Source organism: Carcharodon carcharias, chromosome 3 (assembly GCF_017639515.1).
Source record: "Carcharodon carcharias isolate sCarCar2 chromosome 3, sCarCar2.pri, whole genome shotgun sequence".
In the NCBI taxonomy this organism is placed as follows: Eukaryota; Metazoa; Chordata; class Chondrichthyes; order Lamniformes; family Lamnidae; genus Carcharodon; species Carcharodon carcharias.
Genome location: NC_054469.1, coordinates 38,573,955 through 38,589,982, shown reverse-complemented (window position 1 = coordinate 38,589,982; position 16,028 = coordinate 38,573,955). Strand labels below are relative to the sequence as shown.

Here is a 16,028-nt window from a genome sequence, read left to right as displayed (position 1 = left end):
TTTCAATCAAATCACCTCTTATTCTTCTGAACTCCAGTAGATACAAGCCTGGCCTGTCCAGCCTTTCCACATAAGATAACCCATTCCAAGTATTAGTTTAACTGCTTCCAATAGATTTACATCCTTTCTTAAGCACATAATACTCCAGAAGTGGCCTCACCAATACCCTGTATTACTAAAGCATAACCTCCCTATTTCTGTATTCAGTTCCCCTCATAATAGATGATAACATTCCATTAGCTTTGCTAATTACTTGCTGTACCTGTATACTAGCCTTTTGTGATTCATGCATTAAGACATCCAGATCCCTCTGCATCTCAGAGCTCTGCAAAAATGGACAATTTCACATTTTCCTACATTGTACCCATTTGCTAGTTCTTTACCCACTTACTTAACCTATCTATATCCTATTGTAGCCTCCTTGCATTCTCTTCACATCTTACTATCCTGTCTTTGTGTCATCAGCAAATTTACCAACCATACCTTCAGTTCCTTCATCCAAGTCACTTCTATAAATGTAAAAAGTGGAGGCCCTAGCACTGATCCCTGTGGCATACCACTTGTTACATGTTGCCAACCAGAGAAAGGCCACTTATGTCTACTCTGTTCCCTGTTAGCAAGCCAGTCTTCTGTCCATGCCAATATGTTATCCCCTACACCATGAGCTTTTATTTTCCGCAATAACCTTTAATGTGGCCTCTCATCAAATGCCTTCCAGAAATCTAAGTACGGTACATCCACCCCATTAGCCACAGCATGTGTAACTCCTTCAAAGAACTCCAATAAATTGGTTAAACATGAATTTCCCTCTCTCAAAACCATATTGACTCCGTCAGATTACCTTGAATTTATGTAACTGTTGTGTTATAACTTCTTGTATAATAACGTCTAACATTTTCCCTATGACAGATGTTAGGCTAACTGGCCTGCTTTGTCTGTCTCCCTTTTTGAATAAAAGTTACATTCTCAATTTTCCAATCTAATGGAACCATCCCTGAATCTAGTGAAATTTGGAAAATTAAAACCAACGCATCGACTATCTCACTAAGACCCTAAGGGTTTTAAGACTACCCATCTGAGCACCCCCTTCGACTGCCACACCTTGGAAGTTCTGGCTCTCCATCTCCTCTGCCATCAATGGCAATCTGACTTCAGGCTTGGAAAGCAATAAAATAAAATATCCAACTTTTCACTGTTCCAAAATTGAACCAGCACCGCTACATTTATATTGGAGAAACCTGTTTGCTTGTGATAGTCTCAGAACTTGTTGGAATTAATTTTGAAATTTTTGAAACCTAATTTGCTTACAATACCTTTTATTGCTGACATACACTTTTTATATTCCCACATGAGCATAATATCGTCCATTGACGTTTTTTGGCCTTGGTATAGATCACACTTCTTTACACGGGATATGTTCAAGTTAATTTTTTTTTATATTCATTTCTGTCAGGGTCTCTAAAGCTCTGCAGCATGCAGTGTCTCTTTTTTTAATACCCTCATGAGTATTTTAGTTTTAATGTAAGTATTTTGTTTTATTCTTTCAAGTGGTGTAAATGCTGCCAGCAAGACCAGCATTTGTTGCCCTAATTGCTTTTGAACTCAGTGGCTTGACAGACCATTTCAGTGGGCAGAGTTAAGAGTCAGCGCATTGCTATGGGCCTGGAGTCACATGTAGGCCAGGCCGGGCAAAGATGGCAGATTTTTTTTCCTAAAGGACATTAAACCAGATGTTTTGCAACAATTTGTAGTTTCATGGTCACTAGCTTTCAATTCCAGAAATTTTTATTAATTAATTGCACTTAACTTCCACCAAGGGCAGTAAATAGATGGGAATACCATCACCTGAAGTTCCCTTCCTAACAGCACTGTGGGTGTACCTACACCCCATGGACTGCAGCTGTTCAAGATGGCAGCTCATCACCACCTTCTCAGGGGCAACTAAGGATGGGCAATAAATGCTGGCCCAGTCAGCGAAGCCCACATCCATTGAATGAATAATAGAAAGAGCTGCCATGGTTGGATTGAACCAATGCCCTCAAAACATTAACCTGGGTCCCTGGATTACTCGCCCAGTGACATTACCACCATGCCACTGTATTACTAACTCCTCCTCTTAACGTGTGTCATTATAAATAAATAGGCCCTCTTATTTCATTGGTGATTGCACAGACAGTCAGGAGTTTAGTGTTGAATTTTAAAACCTGTGAGCAGCTTGTCGACACCCTGTTATAAATGTGACAGGTTTTTCCCCCCCCAAGTAACTCATTTTAAAATTGGCCACGTTGAATTGGTTTGAGATTTTTTTGTCGCTTGAGATAGAGCTACTTTTCTGTTTTCGGCAACGTTGATTGACATTACCCTTGATCTAATGTAGAAACGTTTAAGCTGGATGCAGAGTGAAGTTCTCATAACTTACTGAAATATAGCCTCTAGAAAAATGTGCGTAGTATGAGTTTGGCAGCTTATCCACACTTTAAATTTGAGTCCTCACCATTTAGAAATGGTTTGAGACTCTCTAAACTTGCCTTGTGTAACACCCTGCAACTGGCGGAGAAACTTAAACTTTGTTTGAATTCTGTTGCTCTGGGGTTTTGAGTAGTTAAATAAAAATACAATTTTATTTGAACTCTAATTGTCCGAAAATTCAAGAGGTTTATAGCACAGAAAGAGGTCATTCAGCACATGTATTTGGCAATTTTCTGCTGGATTGAACCAGAACCAAATGTCACTTTGCTTGCTCCAAAACGGTGGCCAGATTTTGCAATCAGTGGCAAAGTGACGGCACTATCTGTTTGAAGTAAAGAACAAACTTGCCTAACACTATGGTGGGACAAGAATTTCGCTCAAGAGAGAATTTCCTCACTGCGTGGACCTCAACATGGCTTTCTCTAACCCAAATGCAAAGAATATATCACATGAAGTGGATAGAAGGCACATCCACAGAATCTAAGAAATAGCAGGAGTAGAGCATTCAGCCCCTCAAAGCCTGTCTGCCATTCAATAAGATCATGGCTGATCTGCCTCAGGCTTCAACTCCTCTTTCATGCCAGCTGCTCAGTTCCCTCAACTCCTTGATGCTTCAAAAATCTATCTACCTCCTCTTTAAATACTTTCAATGATCTGGCCTCCACAACACTCTGGGTTAGAGAATTCCAGACATTCACTACCCTCAGAGAAGAAATTCCTTCGCATCTCAGTTTTAAATGAGTGTCCCCTTATTATGTAACTTTGTCCCCCAGTTTGAGATTCCCCCACTAGTGGAAACATCTCAACACCTACCCTACCAAGTCCCCTCAGAATCTTGTGCATTTCAATAGGATCACTCCTCATTCTTCTAAACTCTGATGAATGAAGGCCTAACTTGTTTAGCTGTTCTTGATAAGTCAACCGCTTCATCCCAGGAATCAGCCTAGTGAATCTCTTTTGAACTGCCTCCAATGCTGGAATATGCTTTCTTAAATACAGGGACCAAAACTGTACACAGTACTCCAGGTGTGGCCTCACCAACACAGTGTACAGTTGTAACAAGACTTTCCTATTTTTAAACTCTAACCCTTTAGCAATACAGGCCAAAATTCCATTTGCTGCCTTAATTACTTGCTGTACCTGCATGCTAACTTTTTGTGTTTCATGCACAAGAACACCCTGATCTCCCTCTGCTGCACTGTTGGAGTCTCTCTCTATTTAAATAATAGTCTGTCATTTGATTTTCCCTACCAAAGTGCATGGCCTCACATCTTTTACATAAAACTCCATCTGCCAAGTTTTCGACCACTCACTCAACCTATCTATATCGCCCTTCCAGATTCCTTAAGTCCTCATCACAACATGCCCCCTTAGCTATCTTTGTATCGTCAGCAAATTTGGATACATGACACTCTGCCACCCCCCCCCCCCAAACCAAGTCATTAATATAGATAGTAAATAATTGAGGCCCTAGTACTGATCCTTGTAGCACTTGCATCTTTCACAGAATCACTGTGCAGAGGCCCTTCGGCCCATCGAGTCTGCACAAAGACAAGGTGAGAAACACCTGACCTACCTACCTAATCCCATTTACCAGCACTTGGCCCATAGCCTTGAATGTCATGATGTGCCAAGTGCTCCTGCAGGTACTTTTTTAAAGGATATGAGGCAACCCACCTCCACTACCCTCCCAGGCAGTGCATTCCAAACTGTCAGCACCCTCTGGGTAAAAAAAACTTTTTCCTCACATCCCCCCTAAACCTCCTGCCCCTCACCTTGAACTTGTGTCCCCTTGTGACCCTTCAACTAAGGGGAGCAGCTGCTCCCTATTCACCCTGTCCATGCCCCTCATAATCTTGTACGCCTCAATCAGGTCGCCCCTCAGTCTTCTGTGCTCCAAAGAAATCAACCCAAGTCTATCCAACTTCTCTTCATAACTTAAATGTTTCATCCCAGGCAACATCCTGGTGAATCTCCTTTGCACCCCCTCCAGTGCAATCACATCCTTCCTACAATGTGGCGACCAGAACTGCACACACTACTCCAGCTGTGACTTCACCAAGGTTCTATACAACTCCAACATGACCTCCCTACTTTTGTAATCTATGCCTTGATTGATAAAGGCAAGTGTCCCATATGTTTTTTTCACCACCCCTCTAACATGCCCCTCTGCCTTCAGAGATCTATGGACACACATGCCAAGGTCCCTTTGTTCCTCAGAACTTCCTAGTGTCATGCTGTCAAATTACTCCTTCCAAAGTGTATCACGTCATATTTTTCAGGGTTAAATTCCATCTGCCACTTATCTGCCCATTTGAACACCCTGTCTATATCTTCCTGTACCCCAAGACACTCACCCTCACTGTTAACCACCCGGCCAATCTTTGTGTCATCTGCAAACTTACTAACCCTACCCTCCACATAGTCATCTATGTCGTTTATATAAATAATGAATAATAGGGGACCCAGCACAGATTCCCATGGCATGCTACTGCACACCTTTCCAACCTGAAAAAGACCCATTAATCCCGTCTGTCTTCTGTGTGTTAACCAATCCTCAATCAATGCTAATATGTTACCCCCAATACGGTGAGCTCCTATTTTGTGCAATAACCTTTTATTTGGCACCTTATCGAGTGCCTTCTGGAAATCCAAATACAGTGCATCTACCCGTTCCCCTTTATCAACTCTGCTTATTATATCCTCAAAGAGCTCTAGCAAATTTGTCAAACAATCTTCCCTTTCACGAAACCATGCTGACTCTGATTGCGTTAAGCTTTTCTGAATGCTCTGCTATTTCTTCTTTAATAATGGACTCTAGCATTTTTCCAATGACATGTTAAGCTGACTTTGGCCTATAGTTTCCTTTTTTATGTCTCCCACCCTTCTTGAACAAGAGTGTCACCTTTGTGGTTTTCCAATCTGCTGGGACCCTCCTGGAATCCAGTGAGTTCTGGAATATTTCGACCATGCCTCCACTATCTCTGCAGCCACTTCCTTTACTCATTCTGTCAAAAGCTGCAGGATAAATTAGTGTTTGAAGAATCATAAATACATTTTTTAATCAGAATAAAGTGCAGTCTCTAATTTTAAAAAAATTAGATTCTCCCTGCAGTTGTTTTGAAGTGCCATTGTCCTTATTGCTCGGTTATTTTGATTATTTGTAAAGTGACTCGGAAGGCTCTTTCTGCCTGGAAACACCAAATGAAACACTCCAAACGTTGTCGCAAAAATACTTAGTTATGAATGGGCTGTCAACCTAAATTCTCTCCAGTGCCATTTCTTCGTTTCTAACCTTGATGCCAGCATGTGCAATAGTGAAGCCTTTGGAGGAGAATAGAATGTTCCGCTGCAGCTTTCAGATTTACACACGAGAGCAGAGGAAGTCTGCAAGGTACTAGGTGCCTCCAGTCCAATGATGGTGAATTCTTGACAGCTTGCCAATAGCACAGCAAATATGGCCCCAAGTCTCTTCTGCTTAGGAAATGATCCGTATTTTCTTTAAAGGTGCAGTGATCTTTGCTTCATTTACCCCATGTGGCAGTGTGTTCATAAGTCGAAGCAGGAGTAGGCCATTTGCTCCATCAAGCCTGCTCTGCCATTCAATAAGATCATGCCTCATCTGATTGTGGCCTTAAAGTCCACTTTCCTGCTTGCTCCCCATAAGCCTTGACTCCCTTGTAGATCAAAAATTTGTGTAACTCAGCCTTGAATATATTCAGTGACGCAGCCTGCAATGCTCTGTGGAGCAGCAACTTCCGAAGACTAATGACCCTCAGAATAGAAGTTCCTCCTCATCCCCCTGTTAAATGAAACCCCTTATTTTGAAACTGTGCCCCCTAGTTCTAGATTTCCTCATGAGACACAATACCCTCTCAGCATCTATCCTGTCAGGTCCCTTCAGAATCTGTTTGAATAAGATCACCTCGCATTCTTCTAAATTCCAATGAGTATGGGCCCAATCTTTTCCGCCTTTCTTCATAAAACAACCACGTTAATCCAGGAATTAGTCAGGTGAATGTTCTATGAACTGCTTCCAATGCAAGCACATTCTTGCTAAGGAGGCCAAAACTGTATGCAGCACTTGAGGTATGGTCTCACCAACTATTCTGTACAGCTGTAGCAACACTTCCCTACTTGTATATTCAATTTCTCTTGCAATGAAGGACAAAATTCCATTTGTCTTCCTAATTACTTGCTGTACCTGCATGTTAACTTTTTGTGATTCATTTACAAGGACACCCAGATCCCTCCATACTGCAGCAGTCTGCAGTGTCTCTTCGTTTACATAATCTACTTTTCTGTTCCTCCCACCACAGTGGACATCCTCACATTTTCCCATGTCAAATTCCATCTGCCAAATTTGTACCCAGTCACTTAGCCTGTCTATAACCTTTTGCCAACTCTCTATATTCCCCCCTCACAGCTTGCTTTCCTTTCTGTCTTTGTTATCTGCAATTTTGGCTACAAGTCATTAATATGGTTCTTAAATAGTTGGGGTCCCAGTAGTGATCCCTATGACACTCCACTAGTCGCAGTTTGTCGACCTGAAAATGATCCGTTTATCTTGACTGTTCCCTGTTAGTTAGTCAATCCTCTATGCATGCTAATATATCATCCCTACCCCGTGGGTATGTAGCACCTTATCGAATGCCTTTTGGAAATCCAAATACATTACATCAACTAGTTTTGTTGACCCGGCTTCTGACATCATCACAGAATTCAAATTTATCGGACACTTTTTTCCTTTCATGAAACCATTCTTTTGAATGTCCTTTAACTACCTCATTGATAATGGATTCTCACATTTTCCCAGTGATGTATGTTAGGCTAACTGGCCTATAGTTTTCTGCTTTCTTTCTGTCTTTCCTTGAATAGAGGAGTTACATTCGTGATGTTCCAATCTGACAGGACCTTTCAAGAATCCAAGGAACTTTGGAAGATTACAACTAATGAATCTTTTATCTCTGCAGCCACTCTTTTAAGACCCTCGGATGCAGGTCATCAAGTCCTGTGGACTTGTTGGCCTTTACTTCCATTAGTTTACCTAGTACTTTTTCCTCTAGAAATGGCAATTGTTTTAAGTTCCTCCTTCCTTTTTGCCCCCTGATTTCTACTATTCTTGGGGTGATTTTTGTGTTTTGTACTGTGACAGAAAATACTTATTCAAAGTCTTTGCCATTTTCTTGTTTCCCATTAATTTCGCAGTCTCCTCCTTTTAAGGGAGCAACGCTCATTTCAGCTACCCTTCATTTTTATATAATAGTAGAAGCTTTTGCTGTTTGTTTTTACATTTCTTGCTGGCTTTCTCTCTCATCCCAATTTCTCCCTCTTTATTACTCCCTTAGTTATTTTTGTGCATTCCATGTAATAATGACTGTATAAACGCATTTGAACCTGAATGGCTCTGATCTATATTCATAAGAGTAATAAATCACAATAACATTTTAAGTGTTTTTAAATGGTTGCTTCTTTCCTCCAAGGATAGAAGCTGCAGATTTTAAAAGCTGCTGTCAACCAAGAGCATCATGAGGAGGGACAGTATTTTTAGACCCTTCCTGTGACAGCGCCAATTAACCTACTTCTAGATGTGCCTTTTTTGCAGTGCTCTTTCAGCATTACCTTCAAACTCCTCATCCACCATTGTTGAGTCAGTAAAAGGTTAGATTTCCCCTATGCAGCTTAAAGGAATAGGCATCACTGCTCAGGTCGGCCCTTTGCCAATCAGGAAATGCCTGACAAGACATTAACACTACCTAATAGAATGAAGGTTACATAAAATGCCCATCATAAAGCAGCATATCAACTGACAATACCTTGATCAAAGCTATGCAAAATCTACTTCTGTTTCCAAATACTAAGTAATCCATTGAGATGTAAGCTGTATCATGTATTAACAAACTAAAGCCAAATTGGCAGAAACTTTTTAATATATTTATGTAATGTATATTGCCAAATATCTTCTCTGCAGGAAGGGACATAGAGCAGAGGCAATGTATTTACCCACCAGGAGCAAGGTAATTGAAGACAGGACCAGGAACTATGCATTCACCACACCCACACCATTAAATGTTTTAGATTCCAAAAATATGCACAGGAATATTAGTTACAATAGTTAGAATTAGTGGCAGAACAAAAATTGAAAAACTTTACCTTCTGAATTTAATGTTTATCTGGTCATTATCATTTTGCTCTTCATGGAAGTGTACTGTGCACAAATTGGTTGCCACATTGGTGGTATTCCAATAAGTTTGATTTTGCTGTTTTAACATTGTACAGAATGTTTGAAATTTGCTGTTATTGCCACCATCAGGTTTGCATGTTAGCAATCTTTTGTACCCTCTGAGGGAAGGCTCAATGTAACAGTGATATACTTTATTCTTAAGGCCTAATAGCAGCCATTTGGAACCTTCTAATTGTTTTCATGCCCATCTAGTAACATGGGTTAGTGCATTCCTGGACATGTAAATTGAGATCAATTTTGAGTGCTTTCCAAAAAAATGTCAGAGAGGGAACTGTTATTTTAAAACTACTAATTTTTTTTGGCAGCGGTCCCAGACACAGTCCCCTCCTCCGCCAAAGCCGCCATCACCTAACTTTGAACTAGGGTTGTCCAACTTTCCTCCTTTGCCTGGAGCTGCAGGCAACCTGAAGACTGAAGAGGTTCTTGAAAACAGACTATCAAATGTGGTCAAAGTAATTCCAAAAGAGAAGGCTCAGATATTACAGGTATTGTGGTAATTGGTTCTGCTTTTGAAGACCATCCATCATATTTAAATAGAGTCATGGAATAGTTCATTATAAACTCTGTTATTGCTTTGAAAAGTAAAGCTCCATTAAATATGATATAAATTCTAACCAGGTGAGAAATCAGTCAGGTCTGGTACATGATTCAGTTCAGCGTGATTTCAGCCCAAGAATTCAGAGGAAATCTAGATTGAGGAGTGATGTACATGCTTGCCAAGCAAGTTTTTGCAGAGTTCCAGAACTAATACCATTGGAAGTATTTTTCTTTCAACTACTACCTAAAGTCTATCCCTACACTATGTCCTGAACCATTTGATAGCTTAAACTGTATGAAAAATTATTTGTATAGAGAGGTGGTTTGTCTGTTACCTGAAAGATGAAGGCTAGCTTTGGAACTAAGACAACTCTGAGCTATACAAGAATAATGACTCCCAAGAGGCAGTCTGCATCTACCTTTGGTTCTCTTTGACAACAGGCTATTTAATTTAGTTGGAGGGTCTTACCCTGAAACATCACTGCACTAATTTATATTTCTGTATTCACACACCAGGCATCTCAAGCATTCTCCATTTGCATTGAGCAATTTTAGATGCTGAATGGAAAGGCAGCAAATGGAATTGGAGCACTGCCACAATAAAGATTGAAGGCAAGGTCAAAAGGATTTTGAGGAAGTATTTTGATGTGGGGGAGGTGGCAAGGCAGAAGGAATAAAGCAGTGAGATCCATAGGCCCAGTGACTAAATGATTGTCTACCAATAATGGAGCTGTAGACAAGACAAGGTTGATATTAAAGGAGCAGTGGGTGCATGACGTTAGAGAGCATCATTTCATGTAGGTGTGGAGAAAGCCACAGGAGGATTTGAAATAAAGAGTGAGACTTAATTAAATAACTTCACTGGACACTGAGCTTGGAGAGGATTGAGGTGATGGGAATGTTGGACTTTGAGATGAGAACATGGTCTGCAGTATTTTCGAAGAATTATGGCTTGTTTAGGGTTGAATTGACTAGGCCAAGTGAGATGATATGACGAGCAAGTCTCAAGTTGAAAGCTTCAAGGTATCCCAGGGGAAATGGAAGGAAGTGTCTTGTTCAAAACAAAAACAGAATTACCTGGAAAAACTCAGCAGGTCTGGCAGCATCGGCGGAGAAGAAAAGAGTTGACGTTTCGAGTCCTCATGACCCTTCAACAGAACTTGTTCTGTTCAGAACTCCAGTTCTGTTGAAGGGTCATGAGGACTCGAAACGTCAACTCTTTTCTTCTCCGCCGATGCTGCCAGACCTGCTGTGTTTTTCCAGGTAATTCTGTTTTTGTTTTGGATTTCCAGCATCCGCAGTTTTTTGTTTTTATCGAAGTGTCCAAATGAGTGAAAATGGGTAAGGAAACAGAATTCAGGTTTGGGTAATTCATAACAGTTCTGTACTACCTGCCTCCCAACAGAATGCTGTCGTTTTTAGTTGAGACATTAAGCAGAGATCCCATCTACTCTTTAAATAAATGTAAAAAGGCAGTTTTGAGAAAAGCAAAAGAATTCTGGTTTCATTGGCAATCTATATCCCTCAACCAACATTATGAACAGATTTTGATCAGTATTTCATTGACATTTGTAGACTGACTATGCAAATTGGCTGCTGCATTTCCCTATACTACAACAATGGTGATGCTTCAAAAGTGTCTCACTGCCTCTCAAACATTTTGAGGCATTATCCAAATGCAAGCCCTTTTCTTGTGAAAAGCGTTAGTCAGACTGAGGCTGTACAAATTTTATCATTGTTAAGTTTGAGCTTAAATCGCTGTCGCGTTCCTGAGAACCTAGATTGTGTACATTCATTATAGTTAAAACCATGTTTAAGCACAAGTAGATTTAACTGAACAGATCATGTATTGACAGTCAGTGTATATCACAAGCATCAAAATTTGTATAATTAACTCCACCATCCATTCTCCAAATAGAAAATTGGCAGTGATTAAGATGGGCATTTCCATATCTGAGCAAGCTATTTGTGACTTGATATCTGTATTTTGCAATCTTAATAGAAGGAAATTGAATGCAGATTTGTTCTCAGCACAGCACTTGTGCAAGACAGTTATGAAGTACAGTTACGAGTTGAAAGAGGATTGCATTGGAATTGAGGTTAATGTTTGCAACTATAGTCCAAGCAGAATTATGGCTGCTAAGACGATGGCACCTTATAATATTTCTTGACTGAAGTCAGCTTGCTGTATGCCCACTAAGATCTCTGGACTAAAGTAACTAGGATTGTAATGCTGATCACTTTCATTTTAGAGTATAAATGTTGATGCAAGCACTAACACTATACCTTCGGGAATACCACGGGAGATACTTCCATCCATATCTCCAACTGCACTGCCAGTGAGTTCTGAGGGCTCCCCTTCACCACCTTGTTCTCCAGAAATCAAGTAAGTTATTTAAATTCTGGTAGTGGATACCAATGATACTTGAATGAGAGCATTTTTATGTACCTATCTTTCGATAGACTTGTTAACTAAATGTTGGTTCTGTATGTTAGAGTATAAGATAGATAGTATTCACTGTTTGTTCTGTTGACTCCTGTATAGTAAAATTTCTTTTTGTTTAAAGCTGTCAATCTTGTGGCTTTATTCTCTTTAATAAATACCTGAGATTTCAAATTTCACCCGCTTTATATTGAGAGGTTCACTGGCCTCTAACTGATTGTAATGGATGGCATCAGCTTTTGACTGTCAATCTTGGGTGTTACTTATTTGTATAGTTTCCTGATTCCTTTGCATTGTCCTACTGCTTTCTACCCCTGTCTTAAGCAAAGTCTGTCCAGCATAATGTGTTCTCCCTCCTGTATTAACTTAAATTTCCAGCAGGTGGTGCCCATGATCAGCTGCTTTTGCTGGCTTCTTCCTTCCAAAAAGCACTACTTGTATTCAGTGCACCAGTTAGAAGCCTCAATTACATCTGTTACGAACAAATTTTTTTATGTGCACTGTATTAATGGTAAAAAATATAATCTGCATAATTAAATGCAACAAGACTGACAGTGCATGTCCTGCGGCCATTCAGTAAAGGCTTGTTTTCATTCAGTCTCAGCCATTTTAGTGCTTTTAAATGAGTTATTCCTTTGTTTAAAAACCTAACAGATCCTTTCCCTCCAGTTGTTAGCACATGTTGAACCTTTGTCTTTTTCTTCATAACTGAAGATTCTTTTAGTCCTGTCTAGTTTCTTTGTTTTCAAACCTGTCTTCAGTGGCGTGCATACTTTCTAGTAATAGATTTTCTTCTATCATCATACAACTTGAAATATGAAATTTAGAGCAAGGTTTGATGTAAAGGTGACTCCCTGGGCCCAATACGAAATAGAATCACTCACTCCAGTGTTTTTGAACTTTGTTATTAAGTGCACAAGGTGAACCATGTTCGTTAAGTGTGCACAGTGTGTGTCCTTAGTACCAACTCCAACATCAGTCTCCACACGCAATCAGCCAACTATCTGCCTATTCCAGATCAAAAAAAGCTGAAGAATTCCAGTTGAGTTAGCTCCTAGGTAACCTATTGATATCTTTCTTACTCTTCCCCATAGCAGTCAAACCAGTCATCTTTATTCTGGAATTGGTCTTTACCAAGGCCCAACAACAAGTTGTCCATAGCAGATGGACTCACTTATAAATATTGCATCAGTAAGTAGGAAGCATGTCAATTTGCCACTCCTGTGGCAGTCAGCAAAGGGTAACTCTCTTAGCTTTCATATCTTAAAGGGTATTTTCAGTATCCCTGAAGGCCAAGTTGTTTTGGGTAAGTCAGGTGCTTGAACTCAATACTGAACAAAGCAATGGTTGAAATAACAAGGAAGCAAACACAGGATTTGCACTGTCAACTGAAGGAACTAATTTATTGAGTTGTAGCCTGTCCAGGATGTGATTTGGCAGCAGAGGTTTAAAATAATTGAATTTTCTCAACCTTCAATGTGAACAGTTACTTCAATTTACTTGTGTTTGGTTTCTCCCATACTCAGAGAGAAAACTAGTTTAATAGCATTTTCTCTGAGAAAGAAAGAAGACCAACTAAACTAGTTTTGTGATCCTTTGATAATCTTCCCTCTAGTGTTTGACTGTTAAAACTTGTACTTCATTGGAACCAGAGCAGGCTATTCAGGTCAGAGGCAGTTCCGCTAATCAATAATTAGACCATTGCTGATCTGTACCTTAACTCTATTTGCCCAAGTTGGTTCCATATCCTTACTATGCTTATCAAATGAAGAAATTGATCATGGTCTTGAAATTTCAATTAACTCAGCATCCAAAGCCTTTTGAAAGGGCAAGTTCCATATTTCCACTACTTTGTGTGAAGTGCTTCCTGATTTCTTTCCTGTATTACCCAACTTTTTTCCCACCATAGAATGCAGTTCAGAGGAATCCACATTATCCAATCCCTTTAGAATACAAGGATAACATCACTCCTCAACCTCTTAAACTTGAGAAACACTAGCCAAGTTTGAAATCTGCACCCATAATTTAACCATTATGTTGTGGTGAATCTGAACTATACCCCTTTCGAGGCCAAACTTCCTGAGGTTCCGGGCCCAAAACGGAAGGCCGTTGTTGCTGTTCTGCATAAAATTATGTTGCCCTCTTCGTTTCACTTCTGGGAGGGGAAGGTACCTAAAATAAAATTGAAAAATTAGAATAGGGTGGAGTGCATGGGTAGGACCCTGTTGTCACCTGAGCAGGCTATTGTCATGCACGTGTGTCTTGAGCACTTCACTGAAACCAGAAAGTTGAAAACACTCTGCACTGGTGTCACTTCGTGACTTGGAACAAAAATTTGTTTTAGCAAGAATTCTCATAGCCAATGTTCATAAGAATAAGAATTACATTTGTGGCCTTTTTTAAATAGTGAAACGAAGAGCCAAGAAACCAAGCAAAGAGAAACACAGACTCCTTTGGAAAGACTGACTACACCTCTTTCTACTGCAAGCAAATCAGTACAAGTCAATGGAGCAGCCACAGTAAGTGTTTCTTTGGGAGAAATGGAATTGATTTTTATTATGTAGCAACTTGTGATGTTAAGAGTAGCTGCTTTTTGATCCAAGTCTTGCCAAATTTTGCATCCAGGTATTCCACACTTTAAAATTTGTTGACTACATCCAAATGTTTTCCACAGCCTAATTTTCCAACTTATTTTGGTCAATGTCTACATGCTGATGAGATGATGTTGCATTGATAGGAGCAGCTTTAAATTAACAAAGTGAAACAGAGGAATTGACATAAAATTGCCTGGCTGAAAATATGATACGAGACTGAAGGCTAATGCTCAATTCTTATTGAAGCACAAAAGTATACTTAAGAACTGCAGTGGTAGAACCAGGCTGTCCCACATGTTATTAATCTCTTTAAAAAATCTGTTTTTGGCTTTGTGTCCATGAAATCAACCATAATTTTAAATTTAAACTAATAGAAAGCAAACCTTGCACATTCTTGAATGTTGGGGGTCTTGTAGATTTTGGGTCGCCCTGTACGTGACCTGAGCATCTTGCTTTCAGATGTATGCTAGAACTGTCTTAATCCAGGGGTATAACAGTAAAATCCCTTTGTGGTATAACCTACATGTCTTCCTGCACATATCTTTTGTGCATTGATTCCTTTTTTCTTTACAAAGGTGCACTGAAAACACTAGAATGATGATGCCTGATACAAATGGTGAGGCTGCTTTTTCATAGCAAATGTATGTAAGCAGTAACAGTTGAGTGTGATTTGACCACAGCTAACTATAGAACCCTGAAATAAAGAAATGTCACACTGTTCATGAACTTACCTGGTCAGTATTCAAATTCTGACTGAATTTCTGCTTGGGTTGAGCAAGTTTCCTTTGCTAGACCTGGCACCTTTCCTAATCTAGTAGGTTGACTGGCTGTCCATGTGTCATAAAGCAGGAGTAAACTGTTCAATTAGATCACAACTGATCTGTGCATGAACTCCATTTACCCACCTTTGTTCCATTTCTACTGGTACCCTTATCTCTCAAACTTATTGCTCTTAGTCTTGAAAATTTCAATTGATGTAACATTGCCTTTTTCGGGAGTGTGAATTCCATATTTCCATTGCCCTTTGTGTGAGGAAGTGCTTTCTGATTTCATTCTTAAATTGCCTAGGTCCACCATGTTCATCACCTCATCAAAATTCAGTTGTTTACTAATCAGTCATAATCAATGCCAGAAATCTGTGGCAACTCCAATAAGCTCTCAAGCACTTGCACCAATCTTCAGCCAGAAGTGCCAAGTGGATGATCCCTCTCAGCCTCCTCCAGAGGTCCCCAGCATCACAGGTGCCAGGTTTCAGCCAATTCGACTCCACATGATATCAAGAACTGGATGAAGGCACTGGGTACTGCAAAGGCAATGGATCCTGACAATATTCTGGCAGTAGTCATGAAAATCTTCACTGCGCAGCAGAAATGTAGGGAACAGAAACCACTGAACATGGTCGCTTGTGACCTCACAAAAGCTTTTAACTTTGTCAACCATGAAGGTTTATGGAGTATCCTCCTCAAATTTTACTACCCTCAGAAATTTGTCACCATCCTCTGCCTATTACACAGTGAGATGGAAACTGTTGGACCACCACAAACCCTACCTCAGTCAAAACTGGGGCCAAACAAGGCTGTGTCATTGCAGCAACTCTTCTCCACTTTCCTTGCTGCAATGCAGCATCTCATCTCCAAATTACCTTCTGGTGTAGAGATAATCTACAGAAGAGACAGTAAACTAGGCTACCCTTCAAAACGCATGCCACTCCAGCATGGAACTTTCAGTATATAGATGACGT

General features: G+C 40.1%; 1 protein-coding gene across 3 annotated transcripts in view; it reads left to right on the top strand.

Annotated features, from left to right (window-relative positions):
- Nucleotides 1-16,028, top strand: part of larp4b (La ribonucleoprotein 4B) — a 131,243-nt gene that overhangs the window by 93,001 nt on the left and 22,214 nt on the right. For all 3 annotated transcript variants that reach the window (XM_041184386.1, XM_041184385.1, XM_041184387.1), the window contains exons 14-16: nucleotides 9,019-9,198; nucleotides 11,503-11,636; nucleotides 14,101-14,212. In XM_041184386.1, coding sequence (XP_041040320.1) covers nucleotides 9,019-9,198; nucleotides 11,503-11,636; nucleotides 14,101-14,212 — 426 coding nt within the window. The remainder of the gene's footprint in view (nucleotides 1-9,018; nucleotides 9,199-11,502; nucleotides 11,637-14,100; nucleotides 14,213-16,028) is intronic.